Source organism: Heterodontus francisci, chromosome 30, assembly GCF_036365525.1.
Source record: "Heterodontus francisci isolate sHetFra1 chromosome 30, sHetFra1.hap1, whole genome shotgun sequence".
Classification (NCBI taxonomy): Eukaryota; Metazoa; Chordata; class Chondrichthyes; order Heterodontiformes; family Heterodontidae; genus Heterodontus; species Heterodontus francisci.
The window spans coordinates 26,444,613-26,467,413 of NC_090400.1; the positions used below are offsets into that span (position 1 = coordinate 26,444,613).

Sequence of the window (22,801 nt, forward strand, 5' to 3'; positions counted from 1 at the left end):
TCCCCTTGTGGAAGAGACTAAAACTAGGGGGCACAGTTTAAAAATAAAAGGTCTCCCATTTAAGACAGAGATGAAGCAAATTTTTTTCTCTCAGATGGTCGTGCTTCTGTGGAACTCTCTTCCTCGGAGAGCAGTGGAGGCAGGATCACTAAATGATTTTAAGACAGAGGTACACAGATACTTGACAAACAAGGGAGCCAAAGGGTATTGGGAAGAGGCAGGAAAGTGAAGTTGAGTCCACAAACAGATCAGCCATGATCTTATAGAATGGTGGAGCAGGCTCGAGGAGCCGAATAGCTTACTCCTGCTCCTGTTCCGTATGTTTGTATGAATAGTGTTTGCTGTGTGGTTTAGAAATTTTTCCAAATTCATGTTTGAAAATCTATCTCAGTTAGAAATGGGAATTGTGAAAATGTAAGTCACAGACCTTCTGGTAAGATTTCAACTCTTTGGATGAATGACCCAGCAGTCCCTGGTGTAATATATGGGGAGAGGAGTTTGAGACTGAGCCAGACCACGAGATCAGACCTCTGCCCCAAGAGTGGATTTGTTCTATATATTAACCGTGTCAAGTACTAAAAGCAGCTTTTATGTTGTAAAGGTTCCATCAGTGACTACTGATTTCCCAGCTCAGGCTAGTAAGGAAACCTAGGAGCAGATCCCTCTAACATTCTTCTGGTAAAGATATTTATGTATGCCTGGAGTCAAAGGAAACTAATTAAACTGTAAAGAGTAAGTGGCCGAGAAAATAACTGAAAACGGATATGCCACCTCTCCTAAACTGAGCCTCCGGCCAAATTTGATCACCAAAATCTAGCTGCAGGATGGCGCTTCCTGATAAAATATTTCTTCCATTTTTGCCTTCCTGTTGTGAGATAATCACAGCAGTGCCATTTTTTTTAAGAAACATAGATACACTACCGCTCACTCCACAGTGATATGAAAATTGATATACTCCAGGTATCTGACAAGTGAATATTCCTGTTTGACATTTGTAATCTCCCTGGCCATTGTAAATTTCCTTTGCACATGGAATTGGTTTTCTTTGTTCCAGATTGCTTACTTTAAGTTGCACAGAAAAGGCTGACCTTTTTGTGTCATTTTGAGATACTAGTACAGGTTGACAGCACTCTCTTTCAGGCCCTCTTGGCCCAGAGTCACCTTTATCTCCTTTAGCTCCTTTTGGTCCTGTACCTCCTTTAGGTCCTGGTGGTGCATTGTGAATTTGAGCTTCTTGAGATCCAGTCCACAGGGGATCTGAAAGAACTTCAAGAGTAGATCATCATGCTTATCCGCTCATTCTAAGTGCTAAGACTTATTTAACAATGCTGCTTCCATTATTTGGAGCCGACACTAACATCTTAAAGAAAGAGAAAAACTCAGTATCGTGGGAGAGTGACAGTGTTAATGTGATGGGCTTCAATAGGAAAATTAAAGTATTAAAGCAATAGGCTACTGTGGGACAATGTGGTGAGCATTTGGTGGGTAATCTGCTCTCACAGATTAATGCTCAGAGGATGAAGGTGAAAATTACCGCAGTTGTGTTTATATTCAACCTGTTTGACCCGACGCCAACCAACGGCACTCACTATTCAAAGGCACTGGATTTCAGCTCTTACCTATACAGCTAGGTGGTGCAGAGTTCCACTGTCCGTTACTCAGACATTTTATCGTATCCCCTCCTGCCAGCTTGAATCCAGACTCACAAGTGTACCTGACCGAGGATTTACAGATCGAGAAATGGGCGTGAGCGACAACAGGGACGGAGCCACAAGGGGTCACTGTAAAGGGAACAAACAGATACTAATCAGGAGAAGGGAAGCCTGGAGTTACCAAGAATATTTGAAGTTTTGTGTACATATCAACACTATTTTTAGACTACTAAAGAATAAAACATGCAAATTAGTGAAGAGAACAGAAAAGCAGACAAATGCAAAGTGGTATGAATGGTGTGGGATATGCAGACAGTTTCAATTCCACTGAGTATTTGCCACATCCAACAACAGAAGTAAATGTGAAATGAGAAAAGCCCATTTAGTCAATCACTCCAGGGAGAAGCGCATGGCCATTCAATTCCCTGGCAGACAATCAAAGATGGGGAAGGACTGAATGGCATTTCTACTTGATGTGTGAAAGTAATAGTGTAAACCATCAGGATATTAATCTACTTGTATATCCCATATTATTAACTCTGACCGATTACATTCTGCAGATGATTCAGCCATAAGCTGAATAAGAATCTGCTTCTCTATAACATCAATCATCTGTTTCTACCTTATGGTGAGATATGCAGCTGTAGAATCACAGAATTGTTACAGCACAGAAGGAGGCCATTCGACCCATCATCTCTGACTGGCTCTCTGAATGAGCAATTCACTTAATGCCATTCCCCCGTCTTCTTCCCAAAACCCTGCACATTCTTCCTTTTCAGATAGCTATCTAATTCCCTTATGAATGCCTCAACTGAACCTGCCTTCACCAGACTCTCTAGCAGTTCATTCCAGATCCGAACCACTCACTGCATGAAAAAGTTTTTCCTCATGTCGCCATTGCTTCGTTTGCCAATTATCTTAAATCTGTGCCCTTTCATTCTTGATCCTTCCACAGGTGGAAACAGTTTTTCCTTATCTATTCAGTCCAGACCCCTCATGATTTTGAATACCTCGATCAAATCTCCTGTCAGCCTTCTCTTCTCCAAGGAAATGGTCCCAACTTCTCCAATCTATCTTCGTAAATGAAGTTCTTCATCACAGGAACCATTCTCGTGAATCTTTTCTGTACTCTCTCCAATGTCTTCACATCTTTCCTAAAGTGCGATGCCCAGAACTGGATGCAATACTCCAGTTGAGGCCCAACTAGTGCTTTATACAAGTTTAACATAACCTCCTTGCTCTTGTACTCTATGCCCCTATTAATAAAGCCTCGGATACTGTATGCTTTATTAACTGCTCTCTCAACCTGTCCTGCCACCTTCAGTGACTTATGCACATATACACCCAGGTCCCTCCGCTCCTGCACCCCCTTTAGAATTGTATCCTTTATTTTATATTTTCTTTCCATGTTCTTCCTACCAAAATGAATCACTTCACACTTCTCCGCATTGAACTTCATCTGCCACTTGTCCACCTATTCCACCAAATTGTCTATGTCCTTTCCAAGTTCTACACTATCCTCCTCACTGTTCACAATGTTTCCAAGTTTAATTTTGAAATGGTTCCCTATACACCAAGGTCTAGGTCATTAGTATACAACAGGAAGAGCAAGGGTCGCAACACTGACTCCTGGGGAACCTTCCTCCAGTCCGAAAAATATCCATGAACCACTACTCTGTTTCCTATCACTCAGCCAATTTTGTATACATGTTGCTACTGTACCTTTTATTCCATGAGCTATGACTTTGTTCACATGTCTGTTCTGCGGCACTATTTCCAATGCCTTTTGGAAGTTCATGTACACCACATCAACAACATTATCCTCATCAACCCTCTCAGTTACCTTTTCAAAAACTCCAGCAAATTAGTTAAACATGATATTACCTTTACAAATATCCATGCTGGTTTTCCTTTATTAACTGCATTACCTGCAATTGCCCGAGTGATTATTCATTTTGTCCCAAATTATTGTTTCTAGAAGTTTTCCCACTACAGAAGTTAATCTGACTGGCCTGTAGTTGCTGGCCTTATCTTTGCACTCTTTTTAGAACAAGGGCGTAACATTTACAATTCTCCAGTCCTCTGGCACCACCAAAGCCCAAGGAAGACTGGAAAATGATGGGCAGTGCCGCTGCAGTTTCCACTCTCACTTCCATCAGTAAACTTGGATGTATCTCATCCGGTCCTGGTGCCTTATCAACTTTAAATACACACAGCCTATCCAATACCTCCTCCTTATCAATTTTAAACCCTTCTAATGTATTAATCGCCTCCTCTTTCACTGTGACTTGGGTAGCATCTTTTTCCTTGGTAAAGATAGATGCAAAGTATTCATTTAATACCTCAGCTAGTCCCCCTGCCTTCATGTGTAAATCCCCTTTTTGGTCCCTAATCGGCCCCACTCCTCCTTTTACCACCCTTTTATTATTTATATTCTTATAGACTTTGGTATTCCCTTTTATGTTAGCTGCCAGTCTCTTTTCATACTCTCTCCTTGCTTCTCTTATTTGTTTTATCAATTTGTCTCTTAACCGTCTATATTCGGCGTGGTTCTCCATTGTATTATCCATTTGACATCTGTCATAAGCATTTTTCTTTTTATTCTTAATCTCTATCTCTTTCAGCATCCGGGGAGCTCTAGATTTGTTTGCCCTACTTTTTCTTTTCATGGGAATATACCTTGATTGTGCCCGAACACTCTCTTCTTTGAAAGTAGCTTATTGTTTAGGTACTGTTTTTCCTGTACCTAGCAGTAATTCCTTTTTTCATCTATCCTTAGGGAGATTAGCAAACACTACCATCTTTGCTGAGGGAGGCTATCAAATACGACTGTCAATCCAGAGTGTGATTTGCAAACACTACCATTTAACCCTGGCAACTGCCACACTGTTAAAGTTGGTAGAACTCTCATCTCTGTATCAACAGATTGTGGGTTCAAGTTCCACTGCAGAGACTTGAATACAAATATTTAGACTAACACTCCAATCAATGCAGTGCTGAGTGAGTGCTGCACTTTTGATGGTGTTGTCTTTCAGATGAGAAAATAAACCAAGGGTGATTGAAGGGATAAAATACCAAAGGAGACAAGTAAAAATTAAGAGCAAACCAGAGTTGTGTAAGAAATTATCTGGAAAATGTAGATGCATAAATGGGTTCAGGAGACAATTAGATGGTTCTGGGGAGAGAAGGGATTGGGTGCAATGAAGGTATAATGAGGAGGTGGATAGGTAATCTGAATTATATTAATGGATCTAAACTTCCTGCTCAAAAAAGATTATGTCCTTAACCCCATTGACCCTTCAGTTTTGCTGTCCCCGAATCACTACAGCGGACAGAAAAAGTTGCAGCAGAAAATAAACACTTCTGAAAAAAGAGTTGGAATTACTAAAAGAGAGAAACGTTAATGAATTTCACAGTGCCAGCTCTCAGCTTCTCTTTGCTGTTTTCTTACACCAGTAGATTTGGTTAGTTTTAAACTGAAACACAAATGAACTGTAATGTCTGTTTTGTGAAGACTGGGCCCAGTCCTGAGATATTGTACCTTGCACATCCTCCTTCCAGGCACTCAGGTCTACCTGTGGTATCTGGCTGCAGTTTACATATCCTTGTGGGAATGTTTGGAATTGAAATGCATCCCGAGGAAGAAATTCAATCCAGGTGTTATCACAGATTATCCTGGACATGGAGATTTCAGCAAGAGCCTGACGCTGGCTACTGGTAAAAACTCCAGCATTTTCCCACCAGAATCTGAAAAGCAAAGGGGAAACATTATAGTCAAGTCTCTGAAACATACAGATCAAACCTGAGTTATTGACTGTAAATAGTCCACCTGCATTCCCGAGTATAGGAGCTGGACAGGAGAGAAGGCCAGGGGTGGGGGGGGGGAGGGGGGAGGAGTTTCACTGACCCCACATTCAGAAGAAATATGATGAGCAGTGGGGGGCGGGGGGTGGGGTGGGGGGGAGGATTTAGATGTCCTGAAATTGAAGGTCCAGATTCAGTTTCTCAGTCTGAAGATCTAACTAGGATTGTCCATTGTGTTGACTGTACCGGCCTGGACAGCATTCGTGTCTCCTTTTGTCTTACATCATCATCACTCCTGTCATTTAATCATCTCCCATCCTTCACCTACTCACAGGCCACTGGGGCTAATTTTGACTTGGGCAGTCGTGTAAAACTAGCGATAGTGAAGCAGCTGCCCAATTTACACCCATTTTAACTTTCTCTCCAACTTATTTCCTTCTTCCTCTTAAAAAGCTGTTCATCTGCGACAATTTCCAATTCTGAGCAAGGGTCACTGACCCAAAATGTTCACCTCACCGTCCCCACCCAACAGATGTTTCCTCACCTGCTGAGTGTTTCCAGAAAAAAATGTGTAGGAGAGCAGATCACCAAGCTTGTAAGTTAATATCTGTAGCTACACAATAACTCCTAAGCACTCAACAGGATGTTAGCTGGTTATGTCCCATGGTTCCCAGGTAGGACCTGAAACCATAGCCTCTGATCAAAGCCTTTACCAACTGCATCTCCCGACTAAATGGACTAAACATTAACTCTGGGGGCAGAAAGATTGGCCAGCAGACAGAGCACCTATCAGTTCCTGCCAGCAGGCTGGCTGAACCATGTCATGTGCCAGGCCTCATTACCATGCTGTCAGTGAGCTGCACACCCAGACCAGGTGGCTCACTGCAACTCCACAACCACAGGCCAATGCAGAGGCAGGTGGTGCGGATGGTGAGCCAGATGGCAGGTGGTTAGTTACAAGGGGAAGCTGGTTTTGGGGAGATGGAGGGGAACGTCCAGTCTGGCAGCAGCTCACGGTTTAGTTTAGTTTACATTAGTTTAGAGATACAGCACTGAAACAGGCCCTTCGGCCCACTGAGTCTGTGCCGACCATCAACCACCCATTTATACTAATCTTACACTAATTCCATATTGCTACCACATCCCCACCTGTCCCTATATTTCCCTACCACCTACCTATACTAGGGGCAATTTATAATGGCCAATTTACCTATCAACCTGCAGGTCTTTGGCATGTGGGAGGAAACCGGAGCACCCGGAGGAAACCTACGCAGACACAGGGAGAACTTGCAAACTCCACACAGACAGTACCCAGAATTGAACCCGGGTCACTGGAGCTGTGAGGCTGCGGTGCAAACCACTGCGCCACTGTGAAGCCCAGAGGAGTACTCCTGTTCCCTCCGGTCACCACAAAAATAATTCTATGTTCCCTTTTCTGCTTTACTGGCTAATACGACTGGGTGGAGTGTGCACAGTTCACACACACTACACTCCTGAAATTACATCAGGGTCCGAAGTGTGTCAGAGGGCTCTGATTCGCACCCCGCATCGAGATTTGAGCCTGAATCAGAGGGACGTCTTCTTGAGAAACCCCTGGGCAAAATGAGGGTGGGTGGGATAGGAGCAGGAATGGGGCAGTAACTGCAGCACTGGGATTTTAGGGAAGCTACCACCACATTTTCATAGACAGACTAAATTAAAATCAGCCTTAAAGTTTCCAATTTTTGGCATTTTTACTGTGGAAATATTTCCGTTTGTTTACCTTTCCACTGAACTCCGGCCCAGTCATTTACTGTAAGACTGTTTTCACCATTGTTTACCTGCAAGCTTCCTCAGGGGGCTGGGTGATTAAAGCTATTTGGGGTTGTCACAGTCTGATGGGTCTCCAATAGGCTGACCCAAGACACGTTTATGGAGAGGAAAAGGCCAGTGATATAAGTTTTCTGCACTAATATGGAAAACTATCACTGCAATCTCAACATGCTCTACCCAGCAACACAGCTAATTATTGACTGAGCCCATCACAACCCAGGCTGGCAGATTGGAGTGTCAGGATGCTCTGGATCTCTGATCTGAGATCCCTTGATTGTGAAGTGTAAGCCCACGACTTAATAAATGTTAAAGCTTTCAGTTGTTTCTGTTCTTATAATATTGTTCATTACCTGTCTCCATTTCTCAGGTTCTTGAATTGCTGTCCTATTAAACAGGCCAATAAAGGGCCCACTTTCCCACCTTCCACGAATGGTTCAGAGATTCCTCCCAACCATACTTCGATATTGTCTGGAGTCCCATACAGGTTGAGGAGGTTTTTCGCTAATTCCAAATTGTTGAGGACTGCAGCAAGCTGAATTACATTCTTGGGTTGGGAAAGGCCACAGAATTTCCGCCAAGCATTGTAACCTGTGAAATTCAGAGAGCAAAAGGTAAAGTACACCTGTCAGCTACTGTGTGTTAGTTGCACAAGAAAAAGTGCACAACGAACTCTGTTTTATTGTCACACAAATCCTGAGGTTAGAATATTTGTTGGGTAACATGCTGCTGGGACTCTGGCAATGCCTTTCTGAAGCTAACCAAGTGGAGGGCTGTGGAATCGTCTGGAAGGACTCTCTCTTTCTGTTCTATCTCACTGTAACTTGAGACAGAGATGTGTGAGGGATTGAATGTTTTCTGCTTAGTGTCTACTTCTAGTAGCACTGCCTGAGGTTAAGAACTCAGCTGATAGAGGGGATGTGAACACAAGTTTTCCCACTTCATACACCATAGACCATTCTGCAGGGGGAGGGTGAACAGTCAGTGTTTGTGGTTCACATTGGTACCAATGACATAGATGGAAAGAGGGATGAGGTCCTGCAACAAGAATTTAGGGAGCTAGGTAGCAGATTATAAAACAGAACCTCAAAGGTTGTAATCTCTGGATCACTCCTGATTTCACATGCTAGTGAGTATAGGAATAGGAGGATAGAGCAGATGAATGCGTAGCTGAAGAGATGGTGCAGGAGGGAAGGCATTAGTTTCCTGGATCACTGGGTTTGTTTCTGGCAAAGGTGGGACCTGTACAAGTTGGATGGGTTGCACCTGAACCGGAACGGGACCAACATTCTTATAGGGAGGTTTACTAGTGCTGTTGGGGGTCTTTAAGCTAATTTGGCAGGGGGATGGGATACAGAGTGGAGGTACAGTAGGGGATAATGCACAGCCAAATATAGAAGAGAAAGTAAGTCAGTCTGGACGGCAGAGCAAATATAGATCTGTTAAGGCACAAGCGAATAATGCAAGGCTGGATTTCAACTATTTTATCGCAAGGAGTGTTACAAGTAAGGCAGACGAATTGAGGGCATTGATTAACGCATGGGAATATGATATTATTGTTATCACAGAGTCATGGTTGAGGGAAGGGCAGGACTGGCAGCTCAATATTCCAGGGTATAGAATCTTCAGGCATGATGGGGGGTGAGGGCGGTGGGGGGGTGGTGTAAAAGAGGAGGTGACATTGCACTATTGATCAAGGAGTCAATTACTGCAGTAAGGAGGGATGATATCTAAGAAGGTTCCTCAAATGAGGCCTATGGGTAGAATTTAAAAACAAAAAGGGGGCAATCATTTGGCTGGGAGTGTACTACAGGCCTCCAAACAGAAAGGGAGAGATAGAGGAGCAGATATGTAGGAAAATCTCAGAGAGGTGTAAAAATAATAGTGTAATAATGTTAGGGGATTTTAACACCCCCAATATTAACTGGGATAGTCATAGTGCAAAAGGCTTAAAGGGGGCGGAATTCTTAAAATGCATCCTGGAGAGCTTTTTGAGCCAGTACGTAGAAAGTCCTACAAGTGAAGGGGTGGTACTGGACCTAATCTTAGGGAATGAAGCTGGACATGTGGTAGAAGTGTCAGTGGGGGTGCATTTCAGGGATAGTGACCATAACTGTGTAAGATTTAAGGTAGTTATGGAAAAGGACAAATATGGACCGGAAATAAAGGTACTGAATTGGGGGAAGGCCGATTTCAATATGATAAAACAGGATCTGGCCAAAGTGGAGTGGGAGCAACTACTTGCAGGAGAGACTACATCAGACCAGTGGGAGTCATTCAAAAAGGAAATAGTGAGAGTTCAGAGCCAATATGTTCCCGTAAAGGTGAAGGATAGGACCAACAAGTCCAGGGAACCCTGGATGTCAAGGGTTATAGAGGATTGGATAGGGGAAAAAAAGAAGGCTTATGGAACATTCAGAGGCCTGAAAACAGTGGAGGCCCTAGAGGAGTATAGAAAGTGTGGGGGGGGGGTACTTAACAAAGTAATTAGGAGAGTAAAGAGGGGGCATGAAAAAACACTGGCAGAGAAGATAAAGGAAAATCCTAAGGCGTTTTATAGATATATTAAGGGCAAGAGGCTAGCCAGGGAAAGAGTAGGGCCCATAGGGACCAAACTGGCAATCTGTGTGTGGAGCCGGAGGATGTAGGTGAGGTTTTGAATGATTACTTATCATCTGTGTTCGCTATGGAGAAGGACGATGTAGGTGTAGTGATCAGGGAGGGGGATTGTGATATACTTGAACAAATTAGCATTGAAAGGGAGGAGGTATTAGCGGTTTTAGCGGGCTTAAAAGTGGATAAATCCTCAGGCCCAGATGAGATGTATCCCAGGTTGTTATGTGAGGCAAGGGAGGAGATTGCAGGGGCTCTGACACAAATTTTCAAATCCTCTTTGGCCACAGGAAAGGTGCCAGAGGACTGGAGGACAGAGAATGTGGTACCATTATTCAAGAAGGGTAATAGGGATAAACCAGGTAATTACAGGCCAGCGAGTCTAACATCAGTGGTAGGGAAACTATTGGAAAAATTTCTGAGGGACAGGATTAATCTCCACTTGGAGAGGCAGGGATTAATCAGGCATAGTCAGCATGGCTTTGTCAGGGGGAGATCGTATCTAATAAATTTGATTGCATTTTTTGAGGAGGTGACTCAGTGTGCAGATGAAGGTAAAGCAGTTGATGTAGTCTACATGAACTTCAGTCAGGCTTTTGATAAGGTCTCGCATGGGAGATTGGTTAAGAAGGTAAGAGCTCATGGGATTCCAGGGCAATTTGGCAAATTGGATCCAAAATTGGCTTAGTGGCAGGAGGCAGAGAGTGATGGTCGAGGGTTGTTTTTGCGAGTGGAAGCTTGTGACCAGTGGTGTACCACAGGGATCGGTGCTGGGACCTTGCTGTTTGTAGTGTACATTAATGATTTAGGCATGAATATAGGAGGTATGATCAGTAAGTTTGCAGGTAAACAAAAATTGGTGGTGTTGTAAAAAGTGAGGAGGAAAGCCTTAGATTACAGGTCGATATAGATGGGCTGGTAAGATGGGCAGAGCAGTTGCAGATGGAATTTAATCCTGAGAAGTGTGAGGTGATGCATTTTGGGAGGACTAACAAGGCAAGGGAATAGACATTGGGTGGTAGAACCCCAGGAAGTACAGAGGGTCAGAGGGACCTTGGTGTACTTGTCCATAGATCACTGAAGGCAGCAGCACAGGTAGATAAGGTGTTTAGGAAGGCATATGGGATCCTTGCCTTTATTAGCCAAGGCATAGAATATAAGAACAAGGAGGTTATGATAGAGCTGTATAAAACGCGAGTTAGGCCATAGCTGAAGTACTGTGTACAGTTCTGTTCGTCACGCTGTAGGAAGGATGTGATTGCACTGGAGAGTGTGCAGAGGAGATTCACCAGGATGCTGCTTGGGCTTGAGCATTTCAGCTTTGAAGAGAAACTGGATAGGCTAGAGTTATTTTCCTTAGAGCAGAGAAGGCTCAGGGGGGACCTGATTGAGGTATACAAAATTATGAGGGGTGTAGATAGGGTAGATAGGAAGAAACTTTTTCCCTTCTCGGAGGTGTCAATAACCAGGGGACATAGATTTAAGGGAAGGGGCAGGAGGTTTAGAGGGGATTTGAGGAAAAAAAATTTCACCCACAGGGTGGTTGGAATCTGGAACACACTGCCTGAAGGGGTGGTAGAGGCAGGTACCCTCACAACATTTAAGAAGTATTTAGATGAGCACTTGAAACAACAAAGCATACAAAACTATGGGCTAAGTGCTGGAAAATGGGATTAGAACAGATTGGTGCTTGATGGCCTGCATGGATACGATGGGCCAAAGGGCCTGGTTCTATGCCATATAACTCTATGATGCTATGACTCTAGACCACCCCAATCCAACCCATTAGCCTGTTATTGTAGTCCATTAGAACAGACATCAGCATTTTAATCACTGTGGTTTTACAAACTGTAGAATGATTCCTTCATTGGGCACCCTATGGAACATGTGCTGCAAATGTTCTGGAGTAAAGTAATTACAGAACCTTCAGTAATTATTCTGCACTAATTACACAATATGCAAACGCTATTCTGCAGAAATCATGAAACATATAGGGTTAGAAATTGATTAGCTCAGTTTTTTGGTCACAGGATTTGTGATTCGTGACCTGCCCATGCTGTTCCGATCAAGGTGAACAACATGCAAACTTCATGTAGCCACCTTACCTGAATGCTTATGTTGCTAGCCACAGTGGCTCCAGTTCTGCTGTCTGCTCCTGAATGCTGCTGGCAACCTCTATGCACAGCAGGAGGGTCCAGCAGTGTTGTTTGCAGATCACATGTTCCAGCCAGCCTGCTCTCCTTAAAGGCAAGTTGTACTTTAAAGGGAAGCTATGCTCAACAATGTTGCTGGGATCTAAATTATGGTGAAGTGAACACCGGGACGGAAAGAAAGATCCATAGTGATGGATATGGTTCTGGAGGCATTAGTGGTGCAGAAGGGCAGGAGGAGATATAGATGCCATGGACCTGCAAAATCTTGAATGTTTCAATGAGATCACCTCTCATTCTTCTAAACTCGAGAGAACATAGACCCAATTTACTCAGCCTCTCATCATAGTACAACCTTCTCACCCCAGGGACCAATCTAGTGAAGTGTTACTGTACTGCCTCCAAAGCAAGTATATACTTCCTTAAATATAGAGACCAAAATTGCACACAGTATTCCAGGTGCGGTCTCACCAAAGCCCCGTACAATTGTAGCATGACTACTTTATTCTTGTATTCCAATCCCCATGCAATAAAGGCCAACATGCCATTTGCTTTCCTAATTACTTACTGTACCTGCATGCTAACCTTTTGTGTTCTTTGTTTGAGTACACCCAAGTCTCTCTGAACATCAACATTTACCAGATTCACGCCTTTTAAAAAATACGAACATACAAATTGGGAGCAGGAGTAGGCCACTTGATCTATTGAGCCAGCTTCGCCATTCGTCAAGATCATGGCTGATCTGATTGTAATCTCAACTCCACATTCCCACTTACCCCTGATAACCTTTCACCCCCTTGCTTATCAAGAATCTATCTATCTCTGCCTTAAAATATTCAAAGACTCTGCTTCCACCACCTTTTGAGGAAGAGAGTTCCAAAGACTCACGATCCTCAGAGAAAAAATTCTCCTAATCGCTGTCTTAAATGGGCAACCCCTTATTTTTAAACAGTGACCCCCTAGTTCTAGATTCTCCCACAAGGGAAACATCCTTTCCACATCCACCCTGTCAAGACCCCTCAGGATCTTCTATGTTTCAATCAAGTTGCCTCTTACTCTTTTAAACTCCAGCCGATACAAGCACAGCCTGTCCAAACTTTCCTCATAAGACAACCTGCCCATTCCGGGTATTAGTCAAGTAAACCTTCTCTGAGTGCATTTACGTCATTCCTTAAATAAGGAGACCAATACCGAACACTGTACTCCAGATGTGGTCTCACCAATGCTCTGTATAACAGTAGCATAACCTCCCTACTTTTGTATTCAATTCCCCTCGCAATAAATGATAACATTCTGATTTTCTATTCTTATGATCAAAGGGAATAACCTCATACTTCCCCACCTTATACTCCATCTGCCACTTTGTTGCCCACTCACTTAACCTGTCTATATCTCTTCCCAGCCTCTCCTTGTCCTCCTCACAACTTGCATTTCCACCTAGCTTTGTATCATCAGCAAACTTAGATACATTACTCTCTGTCTCTTCGTCTAAGTCATAAATGTAGATTGTAAATAGCTGAGGCCCCAGCACTGATCCTTGTGGCACTCCACTTGTCACAGCCTTCCAACTTGCAAATGTGCCATCTATCCCTACTTTCTGCTTCCTGTCCATTAACCAACCCTTCATCCTTCTAATGTATCACCCCAATTCCATGAGCCATTATCTTGCCTGCTCATCTTTTGTGAGGCACCTTATTGAATGCCTTTTGGAAATCCAAGCATACTATATTTACTGGTTCGCCTTTATCCTACTAGTTACATCCTCTAAAACTCTAATAAATCCATCGAACACTATTTTCCTTTCATAAAACACAGTTAACAGATAGACACACAGATAGTCTGCCAGCATATACCGAAGGAAAAGAGAGCTCTCTTTTGGTTTATTTAAACCCTATTTATCATACGCTCAGAATTCTGATGTTAAACCAGATTAATTTCTTAAAAGAAAATAACCAAATTCCTTTAACTACTGAACTGTAATTGCTGAAATTCATTGCTGGAAAAGAAGAGCATCAATTCAACCGCTGAACAAAACTACGGACTGTACTACTGTTGAAGAACCTTTTTCCCGCATTGGACCACTGCGAGGACTTCAAGCAATCTTGGACTGTTACACATTGGAAGAGTCCACTTTGGCAGGAATGTAAATCTGCAAGGACACTGATTTTTTCTATTTTAAATATTGTTTATAACTTAGTAGCGCTTAAGAATTTAGTTTTTCTAATTAAACAGTTAATTTGTTGATCTCAAGACACCTGGCTTCGTTAGTCTTATTCGGGGATTAATACTTGGTACAATTTGGTTGGGTCTTTCTTTAATTTTCAAAATTTTAAATGATATGTTAGGCGATCTGTAGAGGGGCGGACTGAATTAACAGTGCGTTTCTTCCACCACAATCAAAATCATATGTTTTGATTGGGGGCTTTGTCTTGAGCAGCTGGTTATAACAATATAATAACTTTTCTCCAGGTAAATATGGCAAATATCACCAATAAATACTCTCTTTAGCAGTTGCTGGTATATATTCCAGTAAATAATTCCTGGTAATTACTCAACAATAAATATTCTCTGGTAAACATTTCATGGCAAATACTCTGTCGCAAATATTGCTTATGAATACTCAGTGGTAAATACTTCTTACTAAGTAGACTCCAGTAAATATCTACGGCTAAATACATCCCAGTAGATACTCGCTTGCAAATATTTTCTAGTTAATAGTTGCTGTTAAGTGCTCTCTGGTAAAGACTCCCTGCTAAACACCTGGTAAATTCAGATGGAACCAATGTGATGTATCAGCCATGTGACTGAAGGCAACAGGTGAGATACCCAGAAATATGATTCTGATCCCATTTCTGCTGAATCTGGTGTTTGAAAGATGATCCCATGGTGCATTTTCCAGCTCCTCAGACACTGCCTGTCCTCTGCTACACTACACTGGGCACCAAGATACACATCAGCCTTTCCACATCATTTCCAACCAGCACTGCGTTAACCAGCTGTTCTCTGTGAGTGAACCCAACATTTTCCTGCCGGCTTCTTGATTATGTGACTCCAAAAAATTAAGTTGTTGGATTAACTGATATTTTAACAATAAGTTTTTCTGAGTTTCACTCGACACTGTGTTTACTTTCCTCTTACCTGGGATTCCGTGATCCCGGGAACGCTGCATATTCAGAGAACCCAGGTCCAGGGCTAAATGAGCGGTCAATTTAAACAGCTTCTCCCGCAATTCATCTGGCATCATCTCATCCTGTGTCTGCAGTTTGGCCGGTCTGCCCAACAATCCTCGCAGGAGGGGATCGACTCCACCTAATACACACACACACACACACACAGAGTAAAACAGGATTCCTTAATCCATTTCCTAGCTTTTCATACTGCTCTCTAACCTGCAGTTGGTGGTAGAGTGACCAATAGTTAGAGATCTCTAATCGAGAAATGTCTCTGACAATGATAATACCCAATAAAAACACCATTGAAACAAGCTACCCAAGATGTGCTCTGTTCCCTACTGGATGGGTTCCTGAACCAACACTGATATAAGACGGAACAGCAATGCTGAACAGCTCTGCGTCTTGACAGTGAGGAGTCAGAGGATAGACCATGGCTCATGACTTTACAGTTTTAAATTAACTCTGTTATCAAGTAATGTCCTGCATCAACACCTGAGGTGAATCTGAAGGGAAGGGACTGGGATTTCACTCAGAATGACCTTCTCAGTTCTGACTGTGCTGAACATTCACAACAAACAATAACTTGAAGCAGGATAACATTGAGATATGAGACTTCTGCAAAATTAAACCCAAAACGGAGTCCTTTCCTTGTCTGTGTGGGGGCAGTGAGTCATTGATGGATGGGTGGATGATGCCCAATAACTATTATAATGCAACCAAAGCAGATCAACCTCAACCTCAACCAAGAGCAACAGGAGTTTGTTGTGTTCTGTGAAAATTATGACTTAAAAACTAAATCAGACTGTACGGATACTTGTCAAAAGTTTAGATGACATGTTGAAAACAGCAGTGGAGGAAACCAGAAACCACACAGAGCAGATGAAAAGCACCTGAACTTCCAGAAGCAGGGATTTGGGTTAAAATCCTCGTATGTGAATAACTGGAGAAGAGTGGCCTGAAGTGCTGATGTCCCACGGGCTGATGTTCAAAGCAAAAGGTGCAGGATTTTGCTTTGTATAACCAAAGAACCATAGAAAAATTATGGCACAGAAGGAGGCCATTCAGCCCATCATGTCTGTGCTGGCCAAAAAAAACTAGCTACCCAATCTAATCCCACCTTCCAGCACCTGGTTCATAGACTTGCCGGTTACAACACTTCAGGTGCATGTCCAGGTACCTTTAAAAAGAATTGAGGGTTTCTGTCTCCACCACCAGTGAATTCCAGACACCCACCATCTTCTGGGTGAAAACGTTTTTCCTCATGTCCCCTCCAATCCTTCTACCAATCACCTTAAATCTGTGCCCCCTGGTAATTGACATCTCTGCTAGGGGAAACAGGTCCTTCCTGTCTACTCTATCTATGCCCCTCATTTGTGTTAAATGTATGTCTTCTATTTAACTGACTTTGTTGGTAAGATGACTAGAATATCTGTGGGTTTACATGATCTCACCTGCACCTGACTGTGGATTTTGGAATAATATCAGCCAAGGCTAAAGTGATGCATACCCCTGGTCTTCTATCAACCTCCTCCCCTGATCACATCTGTACCCGAGCAGTGCAGCCTGAGAATAAATGCATCATGTCTATTCCCAGGTCTCATGCATTGATGTGCATAATTAGGTGTCTGCTATCATTCTCTACCTGGGTATTGGGGGAATGAAATCTCTTCATGTTGATGGAGCTGCTGGGAGCTTTCAGACGGAGCCTTTACAGCCACGTGGGTGTTCTCAATGGCATCCTGCATTTGTAGGAAAGCAGCCACTTGGAAGACGTTGACAGCTCTCTCTCTGCTTTACTGGGTCTCTATGGAACTGAATGAACTCAGAGCTGTGTCTGAACAGGGCATTCGAGAAATGTCTGACATAACTATTAACTGCTGACTGACTGATGTTACTAATGTCACTAGCGGCTGCTTGGAACCATCTGGATGTACAGAAGTCAAGTGCTGTTTACAGACAGGGCAGAGCCACTGGTGGAAAGAGGCTGTGTCAGGTTCTAACAGTTGGCATTAGCTCTGTGCCAGTATCTGGGGTAAACCAGCCTTTCAGTTAGATCCTCTGATGTCTGTAGACCCTGTGGCCACATACTTGCAGGTCAGGTGTTGCCTGTATTCACTGTGCCACAATCTCCTGACCTGCATATTTTCCTCCCTCCTATCCACATCAACATTTTCTGGAAAGCACAGGAACAATGGAATTCCCAGAGGGACACGTGGGGTATGCTTAATGGACACCAGATTGCCAGATTAGGGTCACAACAGGGTCATGGGAGAGAAACTGTGGCAGCTATTTCTCAGGGCAGAGTTTGGGTGAAAAGTCTCTTTGGCACATAATACTTGCCAAACTGCCTGAAAATAGTCTTTTTCTTTGAAGGAAAATTCAGGGCCACACATAAGTAATTTTCCACCAGAAATTTTCCCCATTGTTAGAGTGAACAACCAGAGTGCCCCCAACTTATGAACAGAAAAGCAAGTTCCCTTTTTCTGGTGGAGGAGAAAGGTGTTTTATTAAATTATTTTCTGAGATGTGGGAGATTGTGGTAAAGCAGCATTGATTGCCCATATCTAGTTCCCTTGAATAGGTGGATCTGGTGTGTTTTCTTGAGCAGTGCAGTGATAGCACTTCCACAATGGTGTTACTTCAAAGTTCTAGAATATTGAGGATGGAATCCATCTGGTTCACTAATGTCCTTTGTTGTAAGATTGCCTTTAAGAGTGATGTCCCTTTAAGATCTCAGTATGCTAATGAGATAAGTACCAGGACACAGTCATGTCACTCAGAGCCAGAGTCACTCTGCAACTGTATTACCCAGAGTATGGTTCTGTAAATAGTTAGCTCTGTACTGTATAATAGTTTAGCAGTAATAAACCTGTTTGAGACCTTCAACCAACTGGACTCCACACATCTCATTTATGTTGCATCAGACAACATAAAAGAACTCATTACAAGAAATCTGCCATCCTTACCTGGTCTGGCCTACGTGTGACTCCAGACCCACAGCAACGTGGTTGACTGTTAAATGCCCTCTGAAATGGCCTAGCAAACAACTCAATTGTACCAAACCACGAGAGAAAAGTCTAAAAGGAATGAAACCGGACGGACCACCCGGCATCAACCTAGGCACAGGAAACGACAATGGCAAACCCAGCCCTGTCCACACTGCAAACTCCTCCTTACTAATATCTTGGGGCTTGTGCCAAAATTTGGAGAGCTGTCCCACAGACTGGTCAAGCAACAGCCTGACATAGTCATACTCACAGGATCAATCCTGACAGAAAATGTCCCAGACACCACCATCACCATCCCTGGGTATGTCCAGTCCCACCGACAGGACAGACTCACCAGAAGTGGTGGCACAGTGGCATGCAGTCAGGAGGGAGTTGCCCTGGGAGTCCTCAACAATAACTCTGGACCCCATTAAATCAAACATGGGTATGGAAACCTCCTGCCAATTGCCACCTACTGCCCCCTGCACCCCCCACCTCGGCTGATGAACACCGCTTGGACGAAGCACTGAGGGTGGCAAGGGGACAGAATGTACACTGGGTGGGGGACTTCAATGTCCATCACCAAGAGTGGCTCAGTAGCACCAACACTGACCGAGCTGGCCGAGTCCTAAAGGACATAGCTACTAGACTGGGCAGGTGGTGAGGACACCAACAAGGGGGAAAATCCTACTTGACCTCGTCCTCACCAATCGACCTGTCACAGATACATCTGCCCATGAGAGTATTGGTAGGAGTGACCACCACACAATCCTTACGGAGACTAAGTCCTGTCTTCACATTGAGGAAACCCTCCATCATGTTGTGTGGTACTACCACTGTGCTAAATGGCTATATTTTGAAGAGATCTAGCAACTCAAAACTGGGCATCCATGAGGCCCTGTGGGCCATGAGCAGCAGAACTGTATTCAACCACAATCTGAAACCTCATGGCCCGGCATAGCCCTCACTCTACCATTAATATCAAGCTGGGGTCAACCCCGGTTCAATGAGGAGTGTAAGAGAGCATGCCAGGAGTAGCACCAGTCATACTTAAAAATAAGGTGCCAACTTGGTGAAGCGACAACACAGGACTGCATGTGTGCCAAACAGCGGAAGTAGCATGCGATAGACAAAGTTAAGCAATCCCACAACCAGTGGATCAGATCTAAACTCTGTAGTCTTGCCATACCCAGTCGTGAATGATGGTGGACAATTAAACAACTGACGGGAGGAGGAGGTTCCACAAACATCCCCATCCTCAATGATGGGGGATCCCAGCACATCAGTGCAAAAGACAAGGCTGAAGCATTTGCAACCATCTTCAGCTAGAAGTGTCAAGTGAATAATCTATCCCGGCCTCCTCCTGAGGTCCCCAGCATCGCAGTTGCCAGTCTTCAGCCAGTTCGATTCACTCCACGTGATATTGAGAAATGGCTGAAGGCATTGGATACTGCAAAGGCTATGGGCGCTGACAAAATTCCAGCAATACTACTGAAGACTTGTGCTTCAGAACTGGCCGCGCCCCTAGTCAAGCTGTTCCAGTACAGCTACAACACTGGCATCTACCCGACAATGTGGAAAATTGTCCAGGTATGTCCTGTGCACAAAAAGCAGGACAAATCCAACTCTGCCAATTACCGCCCCATCAGTCTACTCTCGATCATCAGCAAAGTGATGGAATGTGTCGTTGACAGTGCTAGCAAGTGGCACTTGCTCAGTAATAACCTGCTCACTGATGCTCAGTTTAGGTTCTGCCAGGGCCACTCAGCTCCTGACCTCATTACAGCCTTGGTCCAAACATGGAGAAAAAAGCTGAACTCAAGAGGTGAAGTGAGAGTGACTGCCCTTGACATCAAGGCAGCAATTGACTGAGTGTGCATCAAGGAGCCCTAACAAAACTGGAGTCAAAGGGAATTGGAGGAAAACGCTCCACTGGCTGGAGTCATACCTAGCATAAACGAAGATGGTTGTGGTTGTTGGAGGTCAATCATCTCAGTCCAAGGACATCACTGCAAGAGTTCCTCAGGGTAGTGTCATACGAACATATGATTTAGGAGCAGGAGTAGGCCACTCAGCCCCTCGAGCCTGCTCCGCCATTCAATATCATGGCTGATCTGATTGTAACCTCGACTCCACATTCCTGCCTATCCCCAATAACCTTTCATCCCCTGGCTTATCAAGAATTTATCCACCCCTGTCTTTAAATTATTTAAAGACTCTGCTTCCACTGCCTTTTGAGGAAGAGAGTTTCAAAGAATCACGACCCTCTGAGAGAAAAAGATTTCTACTCATCTCTGTCTTAAATGGGCAACCCCTTGTTTGTAAATAGTGATCCCTAGTTCTACCATATCCAGCTGCTTCATTAATGACCTTCCTACCATCATAAGATCAGAAGTGGGGAAGTTCTCTGATGATTGCACGATGGCTCCTTCAACAGCACCTTCCAAACCTGTGACTTCTACCACCTAGAAGCTCAAGGGCAGCAGATACAAGGGAACATCACCACCTGCAAGTTCCCCTCCAAGCCACGCACCATCCTGACTTGGAACAATATCGCTGTTCCTTCACCGTCGCTGGGTCAAAATCCTGGAATTCCCTTCTGAACAGCACTGTTGGTGTATCTGCACCCCAAGGACTGCAGTGGTTCAAGAAAGCAGCTCACCACCACCTTCTCAAGGGCAATTAAGGATAGGCAGTAAACTCTGGCCTAGCCAGCGAAGCCCGCATCCCATGAAAGAATATTTTGAAAAATTAACCCAGTGGTGATGGAGGATCAGTCATACACGTCCCCAGTCAGGCTTGTGTGTGATTTGGAATCTGTATGATCTTAATTTTGTGCAATTACAGTGTACCAAGTGCTTGATGTTTCTGATGTTTGCCTCAGGGGAATGCTTATCCCCAGGGCCTTCCTGACACTGACGTATGAGGTGGAGCTGGTTCTGTGTCAGCTCATATAAACGACTTGTGAGGGTATGTCCCTGCCCTCCCACTTCACTTTATCTATTGTCAGCCTTTTGGCTGCCTAATTGGAAGGGCATCTGAAACATGCAAGTGTTGAGGGGAGCCCCAGCACCTGTGCAGATGGGAAGATGTGCAGGGGTGTGGGGACAGTCTGAAGAAACTTAAAGTAAAGGTCTTTTTCCTTCTTTCAGCTCCTCTTTCCCTCCCTACGATGATCTTAAGACACTAGTACCTTTTGGGAGGGCAGCAGTTAGAAGGTCCCAGGCTGAGCCTGAACCTGCAGGACACTTTCCTTCCCCTTTTACCAGCTCGAGGCATTTCCACAGCCGACCTGAACTGGGGTGACTCTGAGCCATGTTGATGGTCCTGGACAGAAGACCAGTTTATTTTGGGTGTGCTGCTCCTGCTGACTGCTGGGTCAGAGAGGGGCAGGAAAAATAGGCACTTGAATACTCTGCTCTATATATATACCTTATCCAGTTGCAGCTAGAATCTGGTTACTGCAATCACCACACTATTTGCCTATTAATGAAAGTAAACGCTGCTCTTTCAGTATAATGTCTCATGCTGAGTATACTGCAGTAATATTAAAGCGTGTTACTGACCTTCCCTGATCAGTCTCCAGGGAGTGAAGAAAGTCTGGTGCAGGTCAAGGCTTTTGAATTCAGGGTGTTCCTGGTAGTTTTCATCAAGACGAAACATAGTTGGCTGAATGGTGAGATGTCCAAAACGGAAAGCTGCTGTTGAGAAAACATTGGCAATACTGGCATCCACAAATTCATCGTAGTCTTCGTAAGCTGGGAGAAATTTTGCCGTTGCCTCCTTCCCGATTACCAGGGGAACATAGTCTCTGTGGTTTATTATCTACAGGAGAGAGAAAAGTCACCATTCAGTGTAGTTTGGTCTAAAAACTAGTAACTCAAAAGGGATCAGTAGGTGTTGTGTTAGAAAGAGATCTGTTCACCTCTGTGCATTGGATACAGGTCTGACACAGACACTGGGATTCAAGATTTCTGCCACTGCTGGGGTTTGGATGTGTGACAGAAAATTGTCCTTTCACCCTGGAACCTGGGCTAGTAATGGGAGTTCAGAAAGTAATAATCAGGTACAGAAGCTGCAATTAGTATGTTCTCTCCATTCCTGCCCCTGTGAATGGGCCTTATGTCAGCCAACCTTTTACCTTAGCAAGAAGGAATCACCTGAAGGCAACATTTCATCTGACTCCAGCACAGCAGTACCCCACTGTCTGATCCCAGAACAGGTGGAAAAGACAATAATATTATTTTGATCAAAATTGTGGTTGAGATTTGTGAGGCTATCCAACCCAGGAACTTTGATAGTTTAAATGAAATACAGGAAGCTATGCTGTATACAGGTGTACAAAAAACTGATCAAATCTGACCAGCATACCTTGCAAAAGCCAAAAGTGGTTAATGAGCTAAAGTAACCTGTTAACAGCTAAAGATAAACAGAGTCACTGATGAAAAAATACTGTAAGGCTATGGAATGTTTAGCAAAAAGCAGAAAAGTTGTACAAATCAAGTCGAAACCAATAAACTGACATACTTCAAAGCTATGTTTTGCTTTGATGCCAAGTTAGAACTTTAGAGAAGCTTCATGTACACAAAAACATGGAGTCATGATGTCTGGAA

The 22,801-nt window shown here is 43.8% G+C and overlaps 1 protein-coding gene across 1 annotated transcript in view; it reads right to left on the reverse strand.

The window, feature by feature from the left end:
- Positions 1 to 481: 481 nt before the first annotated feature.
- Positions 482 to 22,801, reverse strand: part of LOC137346491 (eosinophil peroxidase-like) — a 41,671-nt gene continuing 19,351 nt past the window's right edge. The window contains 6 exon segments of the mRNA XM_068009952.1: positions 482 to 1,170; positions 1,590 to 1,781; positions 5,194 to 5,399; positions 7,619 to 7,856; positions 15,167 to 15,337; positions 21,755 to 22,013. Of these exon segments, the coding sequence (XP_067866053.1) occupies positions 719 to 1,170; positions 1,590 to 1,781; positions 5,194 to 5,399; positions 7,619 to 7,856; positions 15,167 to 15,337; positions 21,755 to 22,013 (1,518 nt within the window). The 3' untranslated portion in view covers positions 482 to 718.